This window comes from Amphiura filiformis, chromosome 14 (assembly GCF_039555335.1).
Source record: "Amphiura filiformis chromosome 14, Afil_fr2py, whole genome shotgun sequence".
NCBI lineage: Eukaryota > Metazoa > Echinodermata > Ophiuroidea > Amphilepidida > Amphiuridae > Amphiura > Amphiura filiformis.
This window is the reverse complement of record NC_092641.1, coordinates 51610801-51625344: the sequence shown is the minus strand read 5'-3', so window position 1 is coordinate 51625344 and position 14544 is coordinate 51610801. Positions and strand designations below refer to the sequence as shown.

The following is a 14544-nucleotide window of genomic DNA, read 5'->3' as shown; positions in this document are numbered from 1 at the left end:
GGCATAGTTCAAATACCTCAATTAAACAATCATAGTGCAAAAATTGACCTCAAGTTGCAGAGTACGAGTTTTTGTACCCAAATTTTCAAAGGTCATTCAATGAATGTACAAATGTATTGGGGTTAAAGACCTGTGCAGTAATAGATGTGCATGTTTTGGAATGGGTGTTTAATGATACAACTTTGTCATTTAATTTGTTTCTATTTTGGGTGCAAGGTCTAATGCCGTTTACTTTGGTCTCTGTGTCCAATATAGTATGGAATAAAGTCTGCACAAAAAGTAATGCAGCTGTTATAAATATGCCAATAGCTTCAGAGCTAATAATTGTTTTCACAATATTTCAACATAGAGAGAAGGATGATTAATTTACGCAAATTTTGATACCCCATTTGTCAAATGTCGTTCAACATTAAGGTGGTACGAAAGGCAAAATCAAGTTGCTCTGATTGAGATTAAAATAGACTTGTTGCAGAGAGATATGCAAAATAATCTTAATTCTAAAATTTGAGCCAAATCGGACAAAGCGGTTTTTGAGATATTGCTGTTGAAAGATTCTTTGTATTCTATTGTTTTTGCCAATATATTGATGAAGTTAATGAAGAAAATTGGCAAAATGTGCTCATTTTTGCCAATATTTTCCCAATATTTTATGAATAAACCTTCATACTTCTTTTACCTTTTTTTAGTTCTTTAAAAGAAAAATACCTGAATTTAAAAGTTGCAGTTTACAACGATCAATGGTTATTATGGCACCACTGTAGCACGTAAAGCACGCCATTATCTTCGCGCTCACTTCAAATCAATACAAATAACTGCAACTTTTAAATTCGGGTATCTTTATTTCAAAACACTGTTGTATTGTTAATATTGAATAAAACTGGACACATTGGGTATCATAATGCGCGTAAATAAATTATCCTTCTTTCTATGTTGAAATATTGTGAAAATAATTATTAGTTCTGAAGCTATAGGCATATTTATAACAGCTGTGTTACTTTTTGTGCAGACTTTATTATAACATGTGCACTAAGCAGGTTACTTTATTCAAAGCTTAAAGGTGCATTTTGTGATCCACAGCCTCATTCCCCACTTTTCTAAAAAAATATAGACAAATCTGATTCCGCACATTCCTACACCTCAATGGCAGCCATTGAAGTGGGCCATCCCACCTGAAATGTGAAATGATGCAGGCTTTGCGGGAATTTTAAACTGTGTACCATCACCTGTGTGATAAAAGGATGCTGTAATACAATATAAGATTGATTTTGAAGGAGCGCTTTTCCACTTAATTCTCGCTATTCACAATAAAGCGCGCCAGTGGTTTGCGATGTAATCGTGATGTATCATGGGAAAGGTCGACATCAAGTCCAGCATAATACTGAATATTACCATGCTATTACATAGGAACATGTGACAATATTTTTTAGTTTGTCAATATAACGGTATTACATGCAAATCGATAGAGAAAAAATTAATTGTGCACATTTCAAATCACATTATTAAGTATTATTGAGTATTGATTCGCGTGTAACACCTTTATTTTGACAAACTAAAAATATATTGTCACATGTTCCTATGTAATAGCATGGTAATATTCGTATTGCGCGGACTTGGATGTCGACCTTTTTCCATGATACATCACGATTACATCGCAAACCGCTGGCGGCGCCCTTATTGTGAATAGCGAGAATTGGGCAATTACAACACCAGTTTGGTGCGGATGGCCCCCAGGACTTAATGGTGGAATGAATTCTGATCATCACTTGGCTCATCAGATTAGTGTATATACACCTGGAAACCTCTGGCAAAATACAATTTTTTCAAACAACAATCATGATATTTAGATCGGTAGTCAAGGCCTTTTTCTGTCACATCATTTTGGTTACTATGAAGCTGGCTTTTCATGTTCACTCAACCTGTACAGTTGAAGGCCGTCCACTTACATGAACAGTAAGAATCAGCGAGTTCACCGAAGCAAATCGTAACCCATCTATTTAAATATCAAACCAGTTAATGTCATTTACCATAGAAATTCTAATGCCTTCATAAGTCCCTGGCAACAGAGTACAATAGGTCTGCAAGCTCCTAAAGTGGGACTAAATATCATAATAGTTGTTCAAGGGTTTCTCATGCTGCATAATGTTTATGTACAAAAAATTCCTTGCAGATTAATTTGTTTAGCAAAGATCATCATCAAATATGAATTACATTCTGGTGTACCAGAATGTAATTCAACACTGTGGGTTATGGAGCAGTGCAATACACATACACATATGATCAACTCGCAAACTCAAGATCGGAATCAACTCAAATTTTGGGAATAAACTTTTTTGTGGATATCTAGCGAAAAATGTCATAATAAGGATGCTAGGAGCACGAAATACTCCTTTAAGTATTCAATCAATCAATCAATCAATCAATTTTATATATCCATTCATCAAGCAACAAGCAACAATATTCATCAAGCTACAATATACAATGAATTGTACAATTATGAAAATTATAAATATAAATATACACAGTATACATTGAAAAAGGTAAATATCAATGAAAAACTTTCATGGGCAAGATGATGGATGAGGACACTGCTAAACGCAGAGCGTGAGGTGCAGTGCCCTCGACCTAAAGTTACAACTGGAAACAAAGAACTACAAATAATAATAAATTATACAAGGTAAAAATTCAGAGTGGTACAAACTTACAAAAATCATGCACTCAGCATAATGTACAAAATAGTGAAAAGCAAAAAGTTAAAGCCAAAATGCTGCTCAGTGGAAATGTAGAAATAGTGGGCCTATAATAGGCCCTATACTGAATAATGTAGTATTCAATAAGTACCTATCTTGCATACTGTTTCTCTGACACGATATTGTTTTTGAGGTATTGGCATAGAAAGTGTTAGAATTCTTTTGTTTTATATTGTTTTAAGCGATTGATAAATTGACATAACTTTGCAAAGAAAAGTCGTATAACATGGGGTTTCAAGTTTCTGAAAGCTATAGTGTAGAAATAAATGTAAAACTCATTTTCGACTAGGGTCGACATGTGACTCATTCCCCTTGATCATGTCATATATGTGACTAGATCTGATACAATGGGGAGGGGGCAATGTGATATTTTTTTGGGGGAGGAGGGGGAGGTCAAAATTGCTGCAAGTGGACATTTTTGTAATTTGGGTTTTTACATGGGAGGGGCAAGAGTCCTGACTGGGGCATTTCCTCCCACCCTCCCCCCATGCCACCCACTGAACCTATTGATTGTTTATCTTACAGAGAGCCTTGGTGGTTGGCGTGTACAATCTAGTTGACGTTTGCGATGAGAAGGATGTATCCCTGTTGCAAGCTACACTACCACACAATGTGAAAGAGATATACACAGAGTTCTACAGTGACTATAAGAAATACCATAAATATAAGGGCAGAGTGTAAAGCAGGTGCACGAGCCGTTTGTGTCACGTCGCATCATTCTAATCCTGGACCGGCCTAGACTGGTCTAGATTGGCCTAGACTTTTATCGGCTCATCAGAACAGCTGAAGACAGAGAGCATTGGAGATATTGTGTTTCAGTATGTCGCCCCAACGGCCTCCAAGCTTTGGGACATACATAGATAGATAGACCGGCCTAGACTGGTCTAGATTGGCCTAGACTTTCATCAGCTCATCAGAACAGCTGAAGACGGAGAGCTTGGGAGATCTTGTGTTTCAGTATGTCGCCCCAACGGCCTCCAAGCTTTGGGACATACATAGATAGATAGACCGGCCTAGACTGGTCTAGATTGGCCTAGACTTTTATCGGCTCATCAGAACAGCTGAAGACAGAGAGCTTTGGAGATCTTGTGCTTCAGTATGTCGCCCCAACAGCCTCCAAGCTTTGGGACATGCATAGATAGATAGACCGGCCTAGACTGGTCTAGATTGGCCTTTGGAGATCTTGTGTTTCAGTATGTCGCCCCAACAGCCTCCAAGCTTTGGGACATACATAGATAGATAGACCGGCCTAGACTGGTCTAGATTGGCCTAGACTTTTATCGGCTCATCAGAACAGCTGAAGACAGAGAGCTTGGAGATCTTGTGTTTCAGTATGTCGCCCCAACGGCCTTCAAGCTTTGGGACATACATAGATAGATAGACCGGCCTAGACTGGTCTAGATTGGCCTAGACTTTCATCAGCTCATCAGAACGGAGAGCTTGGGAGATCTTGTGTTTCAGTATGTCGCCCCAACGGCCTCCAAGCTTTGGGACATACATAGATAGATAGACCGGCCTAGACTGGTCTAGATTGGCCTTCAAGCTATAGGACATACCTAGATAGATAGCATCATTCCTAGTGGAGCGCCGACAGATGTAGTTAGAAATAGAATAAAATATGAATTTATTGTACTATTATCCTCTGTAAATTGAATAGAAATGTCTAAAAATAGCCCACTTGGACCAATTAAACCCCTCAAATCCATGAGCATCCAACGGCATTGCCCTACTGGACCGTCTGGCACCCCAACAGGAGAGCTTTAGGTGGACCCGGGCATGGACCCCAAGTTTTTAGAATTGGTAGTCGCGTTGCTCCACTCTCTCATGGATACTTGGTGATCCTTTGGTTGTAAAGTGGTGCTTCGCTTCATTTTTAACTTGGGCCTAAAAAAATTGTTTGATTGGCATAACTCGACCGACCCTAAAAATAGGCCCGATCCCAGACTTATTTTCTTATTTTTGGCATAAACATAAAAAAATTAAATTAAATCTTTTTTTTCTTATGTTACGCTAATCAAACAATTTTTAGGCCTTAGCTGAGAATGCCTGGTGTAAGGAGACAGGATCTTTGGAAACTATGTTTGACTTTGTGCGGAGTAGTCAATGTACATACAGGGTGTCCCTGAAAGAATTGTATTGTCAAAACTTAATTTTTTGATATTTTAATTTTTTATGCCCAAACCAAACATAACTAAATAACTGCTATGGTTCCAGAATAAATCACCTATCACATACTTTTTGAATTTTGACAATTGGTCGTACTTTTTGAAATAGCAATAATTTTACGACCTCATTTTTAAACCTTTCCATGATTTCAAATATCAATCAATGATCTGTATCAGGAGTGCATGAGGCATCTATTGTCATTGGTTGATATTTGACTCTGTGGAACAGATTGAAAATGAGGTAGTTTCGTTAAAATCTTAAGATCGGAGCAGTCAATTGTCAAAATTTAAAAAAAATTCAAAAGGTATATGATAGCTGATTTACTCCTTAAAGGCCGCTCCAAATATCTGAAAAACACATTAAGTTGGGAGCTGTACAAAGTTTGGTGGTATAGAGGTGAACATTGACTTGATGTTATTTTAAGCCTACTTAATTTGGTTGCCCTTGTAAGTTTGCCTGGTCAACTATTTTTGAGTTCTGGTTGGTTCTGGCATTAAAATACCCTAAAATTAAAGTTTCTAACTGAAACAGTTCTTTCAGGGACACCCTGTACCAGACTTCAGCTGTTGTAAAATATAGTGTATATGACAAGATCTGGTCCATATGGGTTTCAAAAGGCAAATATTAAAGTGAGGTAAAGGCAAAAATATGGAGTAAAAGAACAATAAAATACATCAGAAAATTCAATCATTTTTTTGTAGGAAATAACATGCAAACTATGATTAAATTACATAATACCTTTGACCAAGCAAACAACGCCATGGGGGCGGCCATTTTTTACCCACATTTCTTCAGTATATCAATCTTGTATTTATTTTTAAACAACACTCTAAAAATATTACACTCTTAAAATTTTGTTGTTGTTGGTTTTTTTTTACACAGCACTCAAAAATATTATTTTTATTTGTTTCTATGATTTAAAAAGTAATGTTTAAAAGTGATTTTAATAAAAAAGTTATGAGACCGAAATGAAAGTGTAGATCATTGGCATGTCTGGTCACTATTTTCTCCTAAGCAGTGAATGGATCAACAGTAATAGACACCATTTTCCAGATTTTTTTAGCCAGTTTTATGTGAAAGTTCAATGCTTTGTGGAATTTATATGACCCTTGTAATGTCATACGAGGCAATATTGATGTTTCAAGGTAAATAAATAATCTACTAATGAAAATTACATGTATGTCAGTCACAAAATGCCGGGATCACAGTGAAATTGAGGAGCGTGTGTGGCCGAGTGGATAAGGCGCTCGACTCATAATCCATAGGTTGCGAGTTCGAACCCCACCTTTGTCAATGTGTTGTGTCGTTGGGCAAGGCACTTTATCCTCATTGCCTATGGGGGGCTGGGTTATGGTGGGGATGGATGTTTGTATATAGTTGTTTGTTTCAATGTTGCAATATTGGCGCTGATTAAGCTGCTGCCTTCAAATTGCATTGTTTCTGTTTAGGTGTGTTTAATGTAAATTCTAGTAATTTGACCTGCGGGTCATCATTAAAGTTTGAAATCAAACCTTACTTTAAATTTGGCCAAAAATGTTGACTCTTGGTATGGGTCAAAATTTGGTGATGGTATCAATGGGTCAAAATTTCTGGAAAAATTGGTATATTTATGGGTCCACTTTCTAATTCTCAGCAGCATGTCCCTACCAAAATCAAACTTAATTGAGTACCCCCTGGGAGGTCATTAGTCATTCTTTCCATATTTTCAGTTGTTATTCACTTCATGATTAATGATACGGCTAGTTTTATGCTTTAACCCCGTAAGAACTACCTGCTGATTGGCCAAAAAGAAGTTTTATTATCAATTGGCCCAATCAGCAACATTGTTTGAATAATTTCACCGCACAAAAATATTGGGATGAATTCAATTAGGGCCTATTTGCAAAGCTCCATCTGATTGGTGATTAAAGTGAAAATATCATGTAATTGACCAATCAGTGGCAATGTTAGATTAGCAGGTAGTGCTCAGGGGGTTAAATACCAATGGTTTTCCAACTCATTGACTGTTCCATTCACTTTGTAATTTTAAGTGGAACCAATATGACTTGTCTATTATTAGGCTATTCCAGTTGAAATATGGAAGACATGACCTAAATCTTCCACATAGGGAGTGTGAATTTCAAATTGGGTTTGAATGGGTGAATCCACCCCCTGTGAGAGGCATGTTTTCCGTAGGGGGTGTGTGGATTTCAACTGGAACGTCTACAGTTTGTTCACTCTGAAGTACAAAGTGACAACGCGCGCGTATTCAGCGCGTAAACAGTGCGCAGTTCTGCGTTTCTGCTGCAGGTATGTGTGCCTTCAAAGTCGGCACAATGTGTGCGTCCGCGTCGGTACTTTGTACTTTAGAGTAGACTGACTGTATCTTAATTTTTTCCTGGTTAGTACAACCGGTTTGCGTGTTGCTTGACCGAAGCTCACTTTTGTGAATTTACGCAGACGTAACTTGGAACTTTATTGTTGCACGCAGTAATAAAAACCGAATAATACTCGCCTATTACGAGCTGATCATATTATAGTTTGATAAGCTTATTTCTGTGTATATCCCAAAATTTGTTGCTATGATGACCAGTGGCAGCTCCAGGAATTATCTGGGGGGATGACGGAATCAACAAATTTGTGAACAATTGCTGCAAAAATGCAAAATGATCAAATTTTGGGTTTTACGGGAGGGGGGTGGAAGACTTCGGGGGGGGGGGGAAGAGACCACCCGTGGTGTCACCACTGATGATGACCTTTTGAATGAAAAAGATGCAGATTTCATAAGCTCCATTGAACAGAGTTGCCACTTCGCAGGTTTTAGCCTGAATTCATGTTTTTTGTTAGTCGAAATTCCCACATTTTTATTTATTTATTATCAGTTTTTTAAAAGTGAAACTGAGTGTCATCTCTGATTGAACACCACACAAATCAATGCAACATGGTATTTTCTCTCTCATTGGACACGTTGGAGTTAATGAGTCTTGAGTTATGGGTGACCGGGCACTCTACAGCCATTTCTTGCTTTTTGTTACTCCAAATTTTCAGCCAGTATTGAAGCTTTATACTAGCCAAATTCACACTATTTTTCAGGCTTTTGCTGTAAACTCGCTTCAGGTCACTGGCATCTATGACTCTCTCAACAAAAGCAACATTTTCAATGGGTCATTAATTGTAATGTGTTCAGTTCATTGTAGTCTTCTGTTTTGAACACATCAAATGTGGAATTATGTAAACTTGTTTACCAAATGCATGTGTATGCATGAAAATTTGATGTCTCAGACACCCACTCCCATTGCTTTGTGAACTCAACGCTTAGTGCTACGCATTGACCATAAAATTCTTTTTTTTTTTCAGGTGTTCAGGGTTTTTTATATTTTCAGTATTGTATTGCGAGCCAAATTTGTCTTTTATGCATCTTTTTTTTTTGTACACATTTTGCCAGGATTGTAAAAGAGACAAACGAAACTGTGTATACATGTTACTATGTTTCTGTTTTTAAACATTGCCTTGACTGTAAAAAATATATCACATATTGCATAGCAAAAAAGCAAGAAAAAAGCTGCACTTAGCTTTTTTATCAAATGTGTTTGAGACAGATTTTTTTTGGTCTAAAAAAATTGACCATTGGTATATTGGAACTGCACTGTTGCCAATGTTAGGCCCTTCACAATTTATTTTGAGTTTGCTGTCTCCCTCCCACATCCAAAATTGAGAATTGCAAAATATTTAATTGATTCAGGGTTCCTGTGGTCCTTGAAAGTCCTTGAATTTGAAAACACCTTTTCAAGGCCTTGAAAGTCCTGGAAATTTTCACAAGGTCCTTGAAAATTGGAATTTTACCATTTTGACAAAATTTTGGGGAGTGGAGAGGAGCTGTCACTTTTATTAATATGCAGCTTTTTGTTTTGTGGAAAGTGCTTGAAAACCATGCTTGAAAGTATTTGAATTTTGAAGGCTTCAAGGTTGGGGAACCATGTTAATTTTTATTTGACATGACATTTTAATTACATTAATTTGCTACTCTCTTACATTGATCATCCTAACTCAGATGCTGAACCAACAAAGAACACACACCTGCATTATTATCAATGCATAAAATCAACCATAACTGCAATATAATTAAATCCGTAGTGCCAAAATGTACTGTTGATATTGTCCTGTGACCACTCATTTCAAAATAACGAAAATATTAAGTAATTAATAATTAAAAAGTAAACTTTTATTTTTACCAGGTTCGCCGTCGCAAATAATAAAAGAGACATGCAGAAAAGGTGATCCCGCCTGGGAATCGAACCCAGGACCTCAGGTTTACGACACCTGTGCATTAACCACACTACCTGTCTCGTATCCACGAGTGGATAAGCACAGGTCTCGTAAACCTGAGGTTCTGGGTTCGATTCCCTGGCGGGATCACTTTTTCTGCTTGTCTCCTTTATTATTTGCGACGGCAAACCTGGTAAAAAAATAAAGTTTATTTCTATAATTCCCGTCGATCATGTCAGTGTTTTCCGTGTTCTGTGTAATAATTAAAAGTTGCCTTGTGCCTTTTTAAAAATCTTAAACAGTAACTAAGAATTTAATGTGAAGGTCCTTAGCGTGACAAGCTGAAAGAAGAAGCCCTGGTCAAGGTTAGAATCCACAGGGCATTCACTTCACGTATTGTACAAGCATTCTGCATAGTTCATCGAAACATAAAGGAAAACATTCAGCATAGTTTTTATTCACTTCATGATTTAATGAAATGACAATTTTTATACTTCAAATACCGACCGATGCTTTTCCACCTCGTTGACTTGTTCCATTTTTGAGTGGCGTCAAAATTTTGAGTGGCGTCAGTGTGACATGTGTATTATAGGGCTATTCCCAGCAAACACAAAAATGTGCTTAAAACATTTATTAACCCTAATGGGTAAAACCATTGCGTATGCAATTCATACATTGCACGTGTCAGGCATGACACAATCAGCCTAAGGGACCGTTCATAAATACTTTGGTGGGGGGGGCTGGGCAAAGTGTGGGGGACACAAAAAGTTTTGAGTTGCACAAATGGGGGGGACCAAAAAGTTTTGGTTACTAAAGGAGGGGGGGTCAAAAAGTTTTAAACAAAAAATACCAAAAGAACAAGAGCATACAAACTTTTTGCGCGCTACGCGCGCATGTACCAATAAAGCCCTTTTTTACCACGATTATGGCCCAAAATAGTGTAAAATACATTTTTGGCGCGTTACGCGCGCTCATTACCGGTGTCCCATTAAAGCCTTGGAATCTCAAAGACTTTACATGTATTCTACAATCGCTATAAGAAAAGGGTGATTATGTATGTATCCCACTGATAATACCGGGTCAAAATGATGCAACCAGGATTTGTTTTTGTCTTTGCCCCGAAATTTATATTTTGCCCCCTGACCAAGAAAGCTGGCTACGCCCCTGATAAACAAGTCTTAAGTATTAAAAATCTTGAGTATGTGCCCAGATGTTGCTCTGAATTTCCAATGGATAGCGACGGGGGCAGGTGGGGGCATGTGCCCTGGGCGCCACTCTTAGGGGGCGCCAAATTGACCAATTCAGCATCGATTCTGCGCCACTCTAAGCGATGAAAGTCAAAATTTTCGCGCGCTTTGCGCGCATTTCAGGACAAAGTCATTTGAAAGATCAATTTAAGACCGATATTCTTTCATTATAACCACAATTAATTAGCGGTAGGCCCTATTTGTGCTCCGGGCGCAATAATTATTTCAAGAATCGGGAGCGACACTTATCCTTAGCCCTGGGTGCCACAAGCCCTAGCTACGCCACTGTCAATTTCCCTTTTTTGTGTTACTTTTATTAATTTGATTACTGAGAATGAAACAAAAATTAGAATGCATAAATTGAAATTAAACTTCATTCAAGTCACAGCATGTGAAAAACACCTTGAACTTTCAGGCCTATAATTGTGACTGAGTTTGCACAAATGGAGTAGCCCCCTCCCCAGACTGTTTTTAACCTCTTGGAAAGGGGGGTCAAAAAGTTTTATATGTCTAAAGAGGGGGTCAAAAAGTTTTAGGTTCTCTGGAGGGGGGTCAAAAAGTTTTGACCCCAAAAATTCAAGTGCCCAGCCCCCCCCCACCAAAGTATTTCTGAACGGTCCCTAAGTCATATACCCAGGGAATCCGGGCCAGCCAAACCCCCGTAGCTACAAGTCGGTGATTTTGTGCGTGGCACCCGAGGGGTCTACATGGTCTAAGGTTCGAATCTCAAGGGTGCCAAGTAAACAATTCGTTCATCTTCTCTCCTTTTTCGTTACTCTTTCCTTTCTAATAGCCAAAAACCATGTTTAGCGTTACGATTAGTAGGCGGTAGGTCTATATTTTTCTTTGCATGCTTAACCCTTAAAGGGCAGGTCTATAGCAAAGACAACATCATATCATTGGCAAGCTAATATTATGAGGACAATGAAAATGACTCCTTTTTTGAGAAAATAAGACGTTTAAAATTGATATTCCGCAAAACCCAACTTAAGGTTACACGAAGAAACGTATAAAAAACGTATAAAAGACGTATAAAGTTGTTCTCTAAAACCGCGTTTTCTCAGCAATCAAATATCCCAGTGAGTCAAATGTTGGTGCATGGATGTATCTTAATATTATTTTTGTGTTTATACAAATTTTTAGAATCCGTTTGAAAATCCTTCGTTTAAATCATTTTTACGCACCATGTTCACAAGATCAAAAACACGTTCCATGCAGTTTTTTTCAAATATTCGCTCCGTATAAAACCACGCCGAGCCGAGTGATTGTTTTCTCCTTTTTTGTATTGTACTACAAATCGACCAAAGAAATAATGTTGCCATGGGAAAGAACCAAATACAGTACCGATTAAATTTTATTAGCCTGTTTTTGGGAACAATTTTCGAGAATCTTGTACCACAAAACACTGTTATGTTACATTATCTATATCTGGATTGTGGAACGTTAATTTTGATTTCTAACTGCCTGCATTATTTCTCAAAAGTATGTCGATTCCTTTATCATTCGAATTTCACTCCAAATTTCAGCTATACTTTTGCAAAAATCGAGGTTTTTCGCCATCGATACCTCCGACATTTACAGCGGTGATGAGATTGTTTATCATAAGAGCCTGTTATGCACTATTCCATAATAGTCAGTTCAGAACAATCGATTTTGCAGGTCACTCAGTAGCTCAATCGGTTAGCGCGCTGGACTCACGTTCGACTATATAATACTATAGTTTTGAGCTGGACAACTTTGGTACGTGTTCGAGTCCCTATGTGGTCCATTCCATCTATTTTATTTTATTTTTCTCTCACTTTTTTCTTGTTCGTTTCTTTCTTTCTGACTGCAGCGATTGATAATTGTTTTTGCCCGTTTTTTTCATTATATAATTCAGGAATTTTTAGGCTATAGGCTTACTAGTCTAATAGGCGCGGCCTATGAATATATTTTTACAAATTAGATTTGATATTGATTGTTGGTTTTGTTACTGTTGTTGTAGTTATTGTTGTAGGCCTATATATTGCATAATCAGGGTATAAATAGGCATACTAGGCCTATTATAGCCTATAGAAGCATTGATTTATTTCACGACAGATATCATCCAGGATAATTTTACAAATTGAAAATTTAGAAAATCCAAAGGAAAATTGCCGAAAACGCCTGCCCACAACCCCCCCCCCCCCCCATCAGCCCATATGGTCCTATCATGGTCGCCCCTCCCCTATCCCTGCAACATATAGGATGACTCGCGAGCCGCGGTTTGTCCGTGGCCCTAGTTCAGATTGATACACTATTGTACGCGTGAGTCCATTCTTTTCTGCATGGCTGTTTCCATTATTAACTTACGCCCCTCTGGAATCAAGCCTTGAAATCAATTGTGTTTAACCTTAAGCGGTGAGTTCCTTGAACGAGACAGATTTGGCCTAGAAAACCGGTGACGTCATGAAATGAGGTGTGCCCGCTGTGAGAAAAGGGACTATAAACGCTCTCAATGGACAGAACGTATACTGTTGCTGTTTACAGAAAAAAAATCCAAATTTAGTATTACAAATTTCATGGTTTTTAAACATATGGATAAAATCAGCCGCTTCTTTTTTATATATTAGACAATTCATATGTATATCAATATCGTGAGAAATATTAGGCCTAAAAATAAATACATAATTTGAGCTTAGAATTTCATCTGAGACTAGCATATAAACCGTGTTAGTCCTCAAACTAGACCCTCCCTCGGGTCCATGGAGAACGACTGGTAATGTAGATTACATAGCATTAAAAATCAACCCAATACATGGACCCTCCCAGTCTGTAAGCAATTTGACTTCCAGTTCCCACAAAACGCTGGGAGTTCACTTTTACGGATTTGGAGTCACGCAATCTTTCTATATACCACGTACATGTTTTCACTACATTAACGTTTGTGTAAGCGACTAAAACAACGATATTGTATCCGACCAATCAACGCAGCTTGGCAGCGCGGGGATATTTGAAAAGGCTTCCCTAGCTAAATAATGTGCAAACATTTTCAAACCGCACGCGATAATATACGCAATATGGACAATAGGCCTAAGTCCGAGTCGAGTGGTTGCCTTTTATTATTGCGCGTACCATGGGTCTATCAGACGCGTGCCACTTGAGCTCAATACCTCTCAGTTGTTGACAAGCAATGACAAGTGTTCCATCCGATCTTGCGTCACATCCCGCGGCATAGCTTTGTGCTACCATATTTGAATTGAAACTGGGGCGGGGCTTTCGTAATTGACATCAGAATCACCGGGCTTCGTTGAACGAATATTTGGAAGTAAAATCTCTAACACTTCGGAACAGTCTCGGCGTGGGGAGCGGTCACTGAATTTTAGCGTTCAATATAGGAGGTGTGATCAGTGTAGTGGCATCAATTTGAGCTAATTTGTGTAGAGAGAGGAATTGGTTTTGGGCTGTGTATTTAGAATCAGGGGGGTGGGGGTGAAGGACTATGGCATATTTTGGTAGGCTATTATGTAATTATGTATCGTTATATTATCCAGGCCGGACCGAACCGAGACTGTGGGACAGTCTATCCTCAAACAAAATGTTTCTGATTTCCCTGTATATTGCAATGCTATAGTTTCAGTTGGATGAAATATTACAAAGCAAACGCATAGTAACAATTACTGTGTGAGCTTTGTTCCCGAAAGAGAACAATAGCGTGCATATTGTTATGCAGCATTGTTATGGTAAGTGATAGTACAATTCATTGTTGCTAATGTCAAACTTGTCAAAGTGATTGTGATTGTATGATGAGAGCACGATAAAGTGTCCGCTTCATTTACCTACGTCATCAGTCAAACGGGGGAGAACACGTACGCTTCAAACGGGGGAAGAACACGTACGAGGCTGAACTTTACCCACACAGTTTCTCCTTTTTCAGGAGAAATACGCACAAAAAAATTGCAACAAGTGTAAACTTGTAATGTAATAATTATTCTCTTCGAATAGAGATAAACTTGTTTTTGCTATAGACCTGCCCTTTAACAGGGTAAAATCTTACCGTCAAAGAAAACCACTGCGCATGCATGCCGCCATTGCACGTGTCAGGCATGACGCAATCAGCCTAAGTCATATATACACAGGGAATCGCTGGCCGGGCCAGCCAAACCCCCGTAGCTACCGGT

General features: G+C 38.3%; 1 protein-coding gene across 1 annotated transcript in view; it reads left to right on the top strand.

The window, feature by feature from the left end:
• Nucleotides 1-6983, top strand: part of LOC140170276 (uncharacterized) — a 103915-nt gene extending 96932 nt beyond the window's left edge. Inside the window, exon 14 of the mRNA XM_072193644.1 lies at nt 3273-6983. Within this exon, the coding sequence (XP_072049745.1) occupies nt 3273-3428 (156 nt within the window). The 3' untranslated portion in view covers nt 3429-6983. The remainder of the gene's footprint in view (nt 1-3272) is intronic.
• Nucleotides 6984-14544: the final 7561 nt, after the last annotated feature.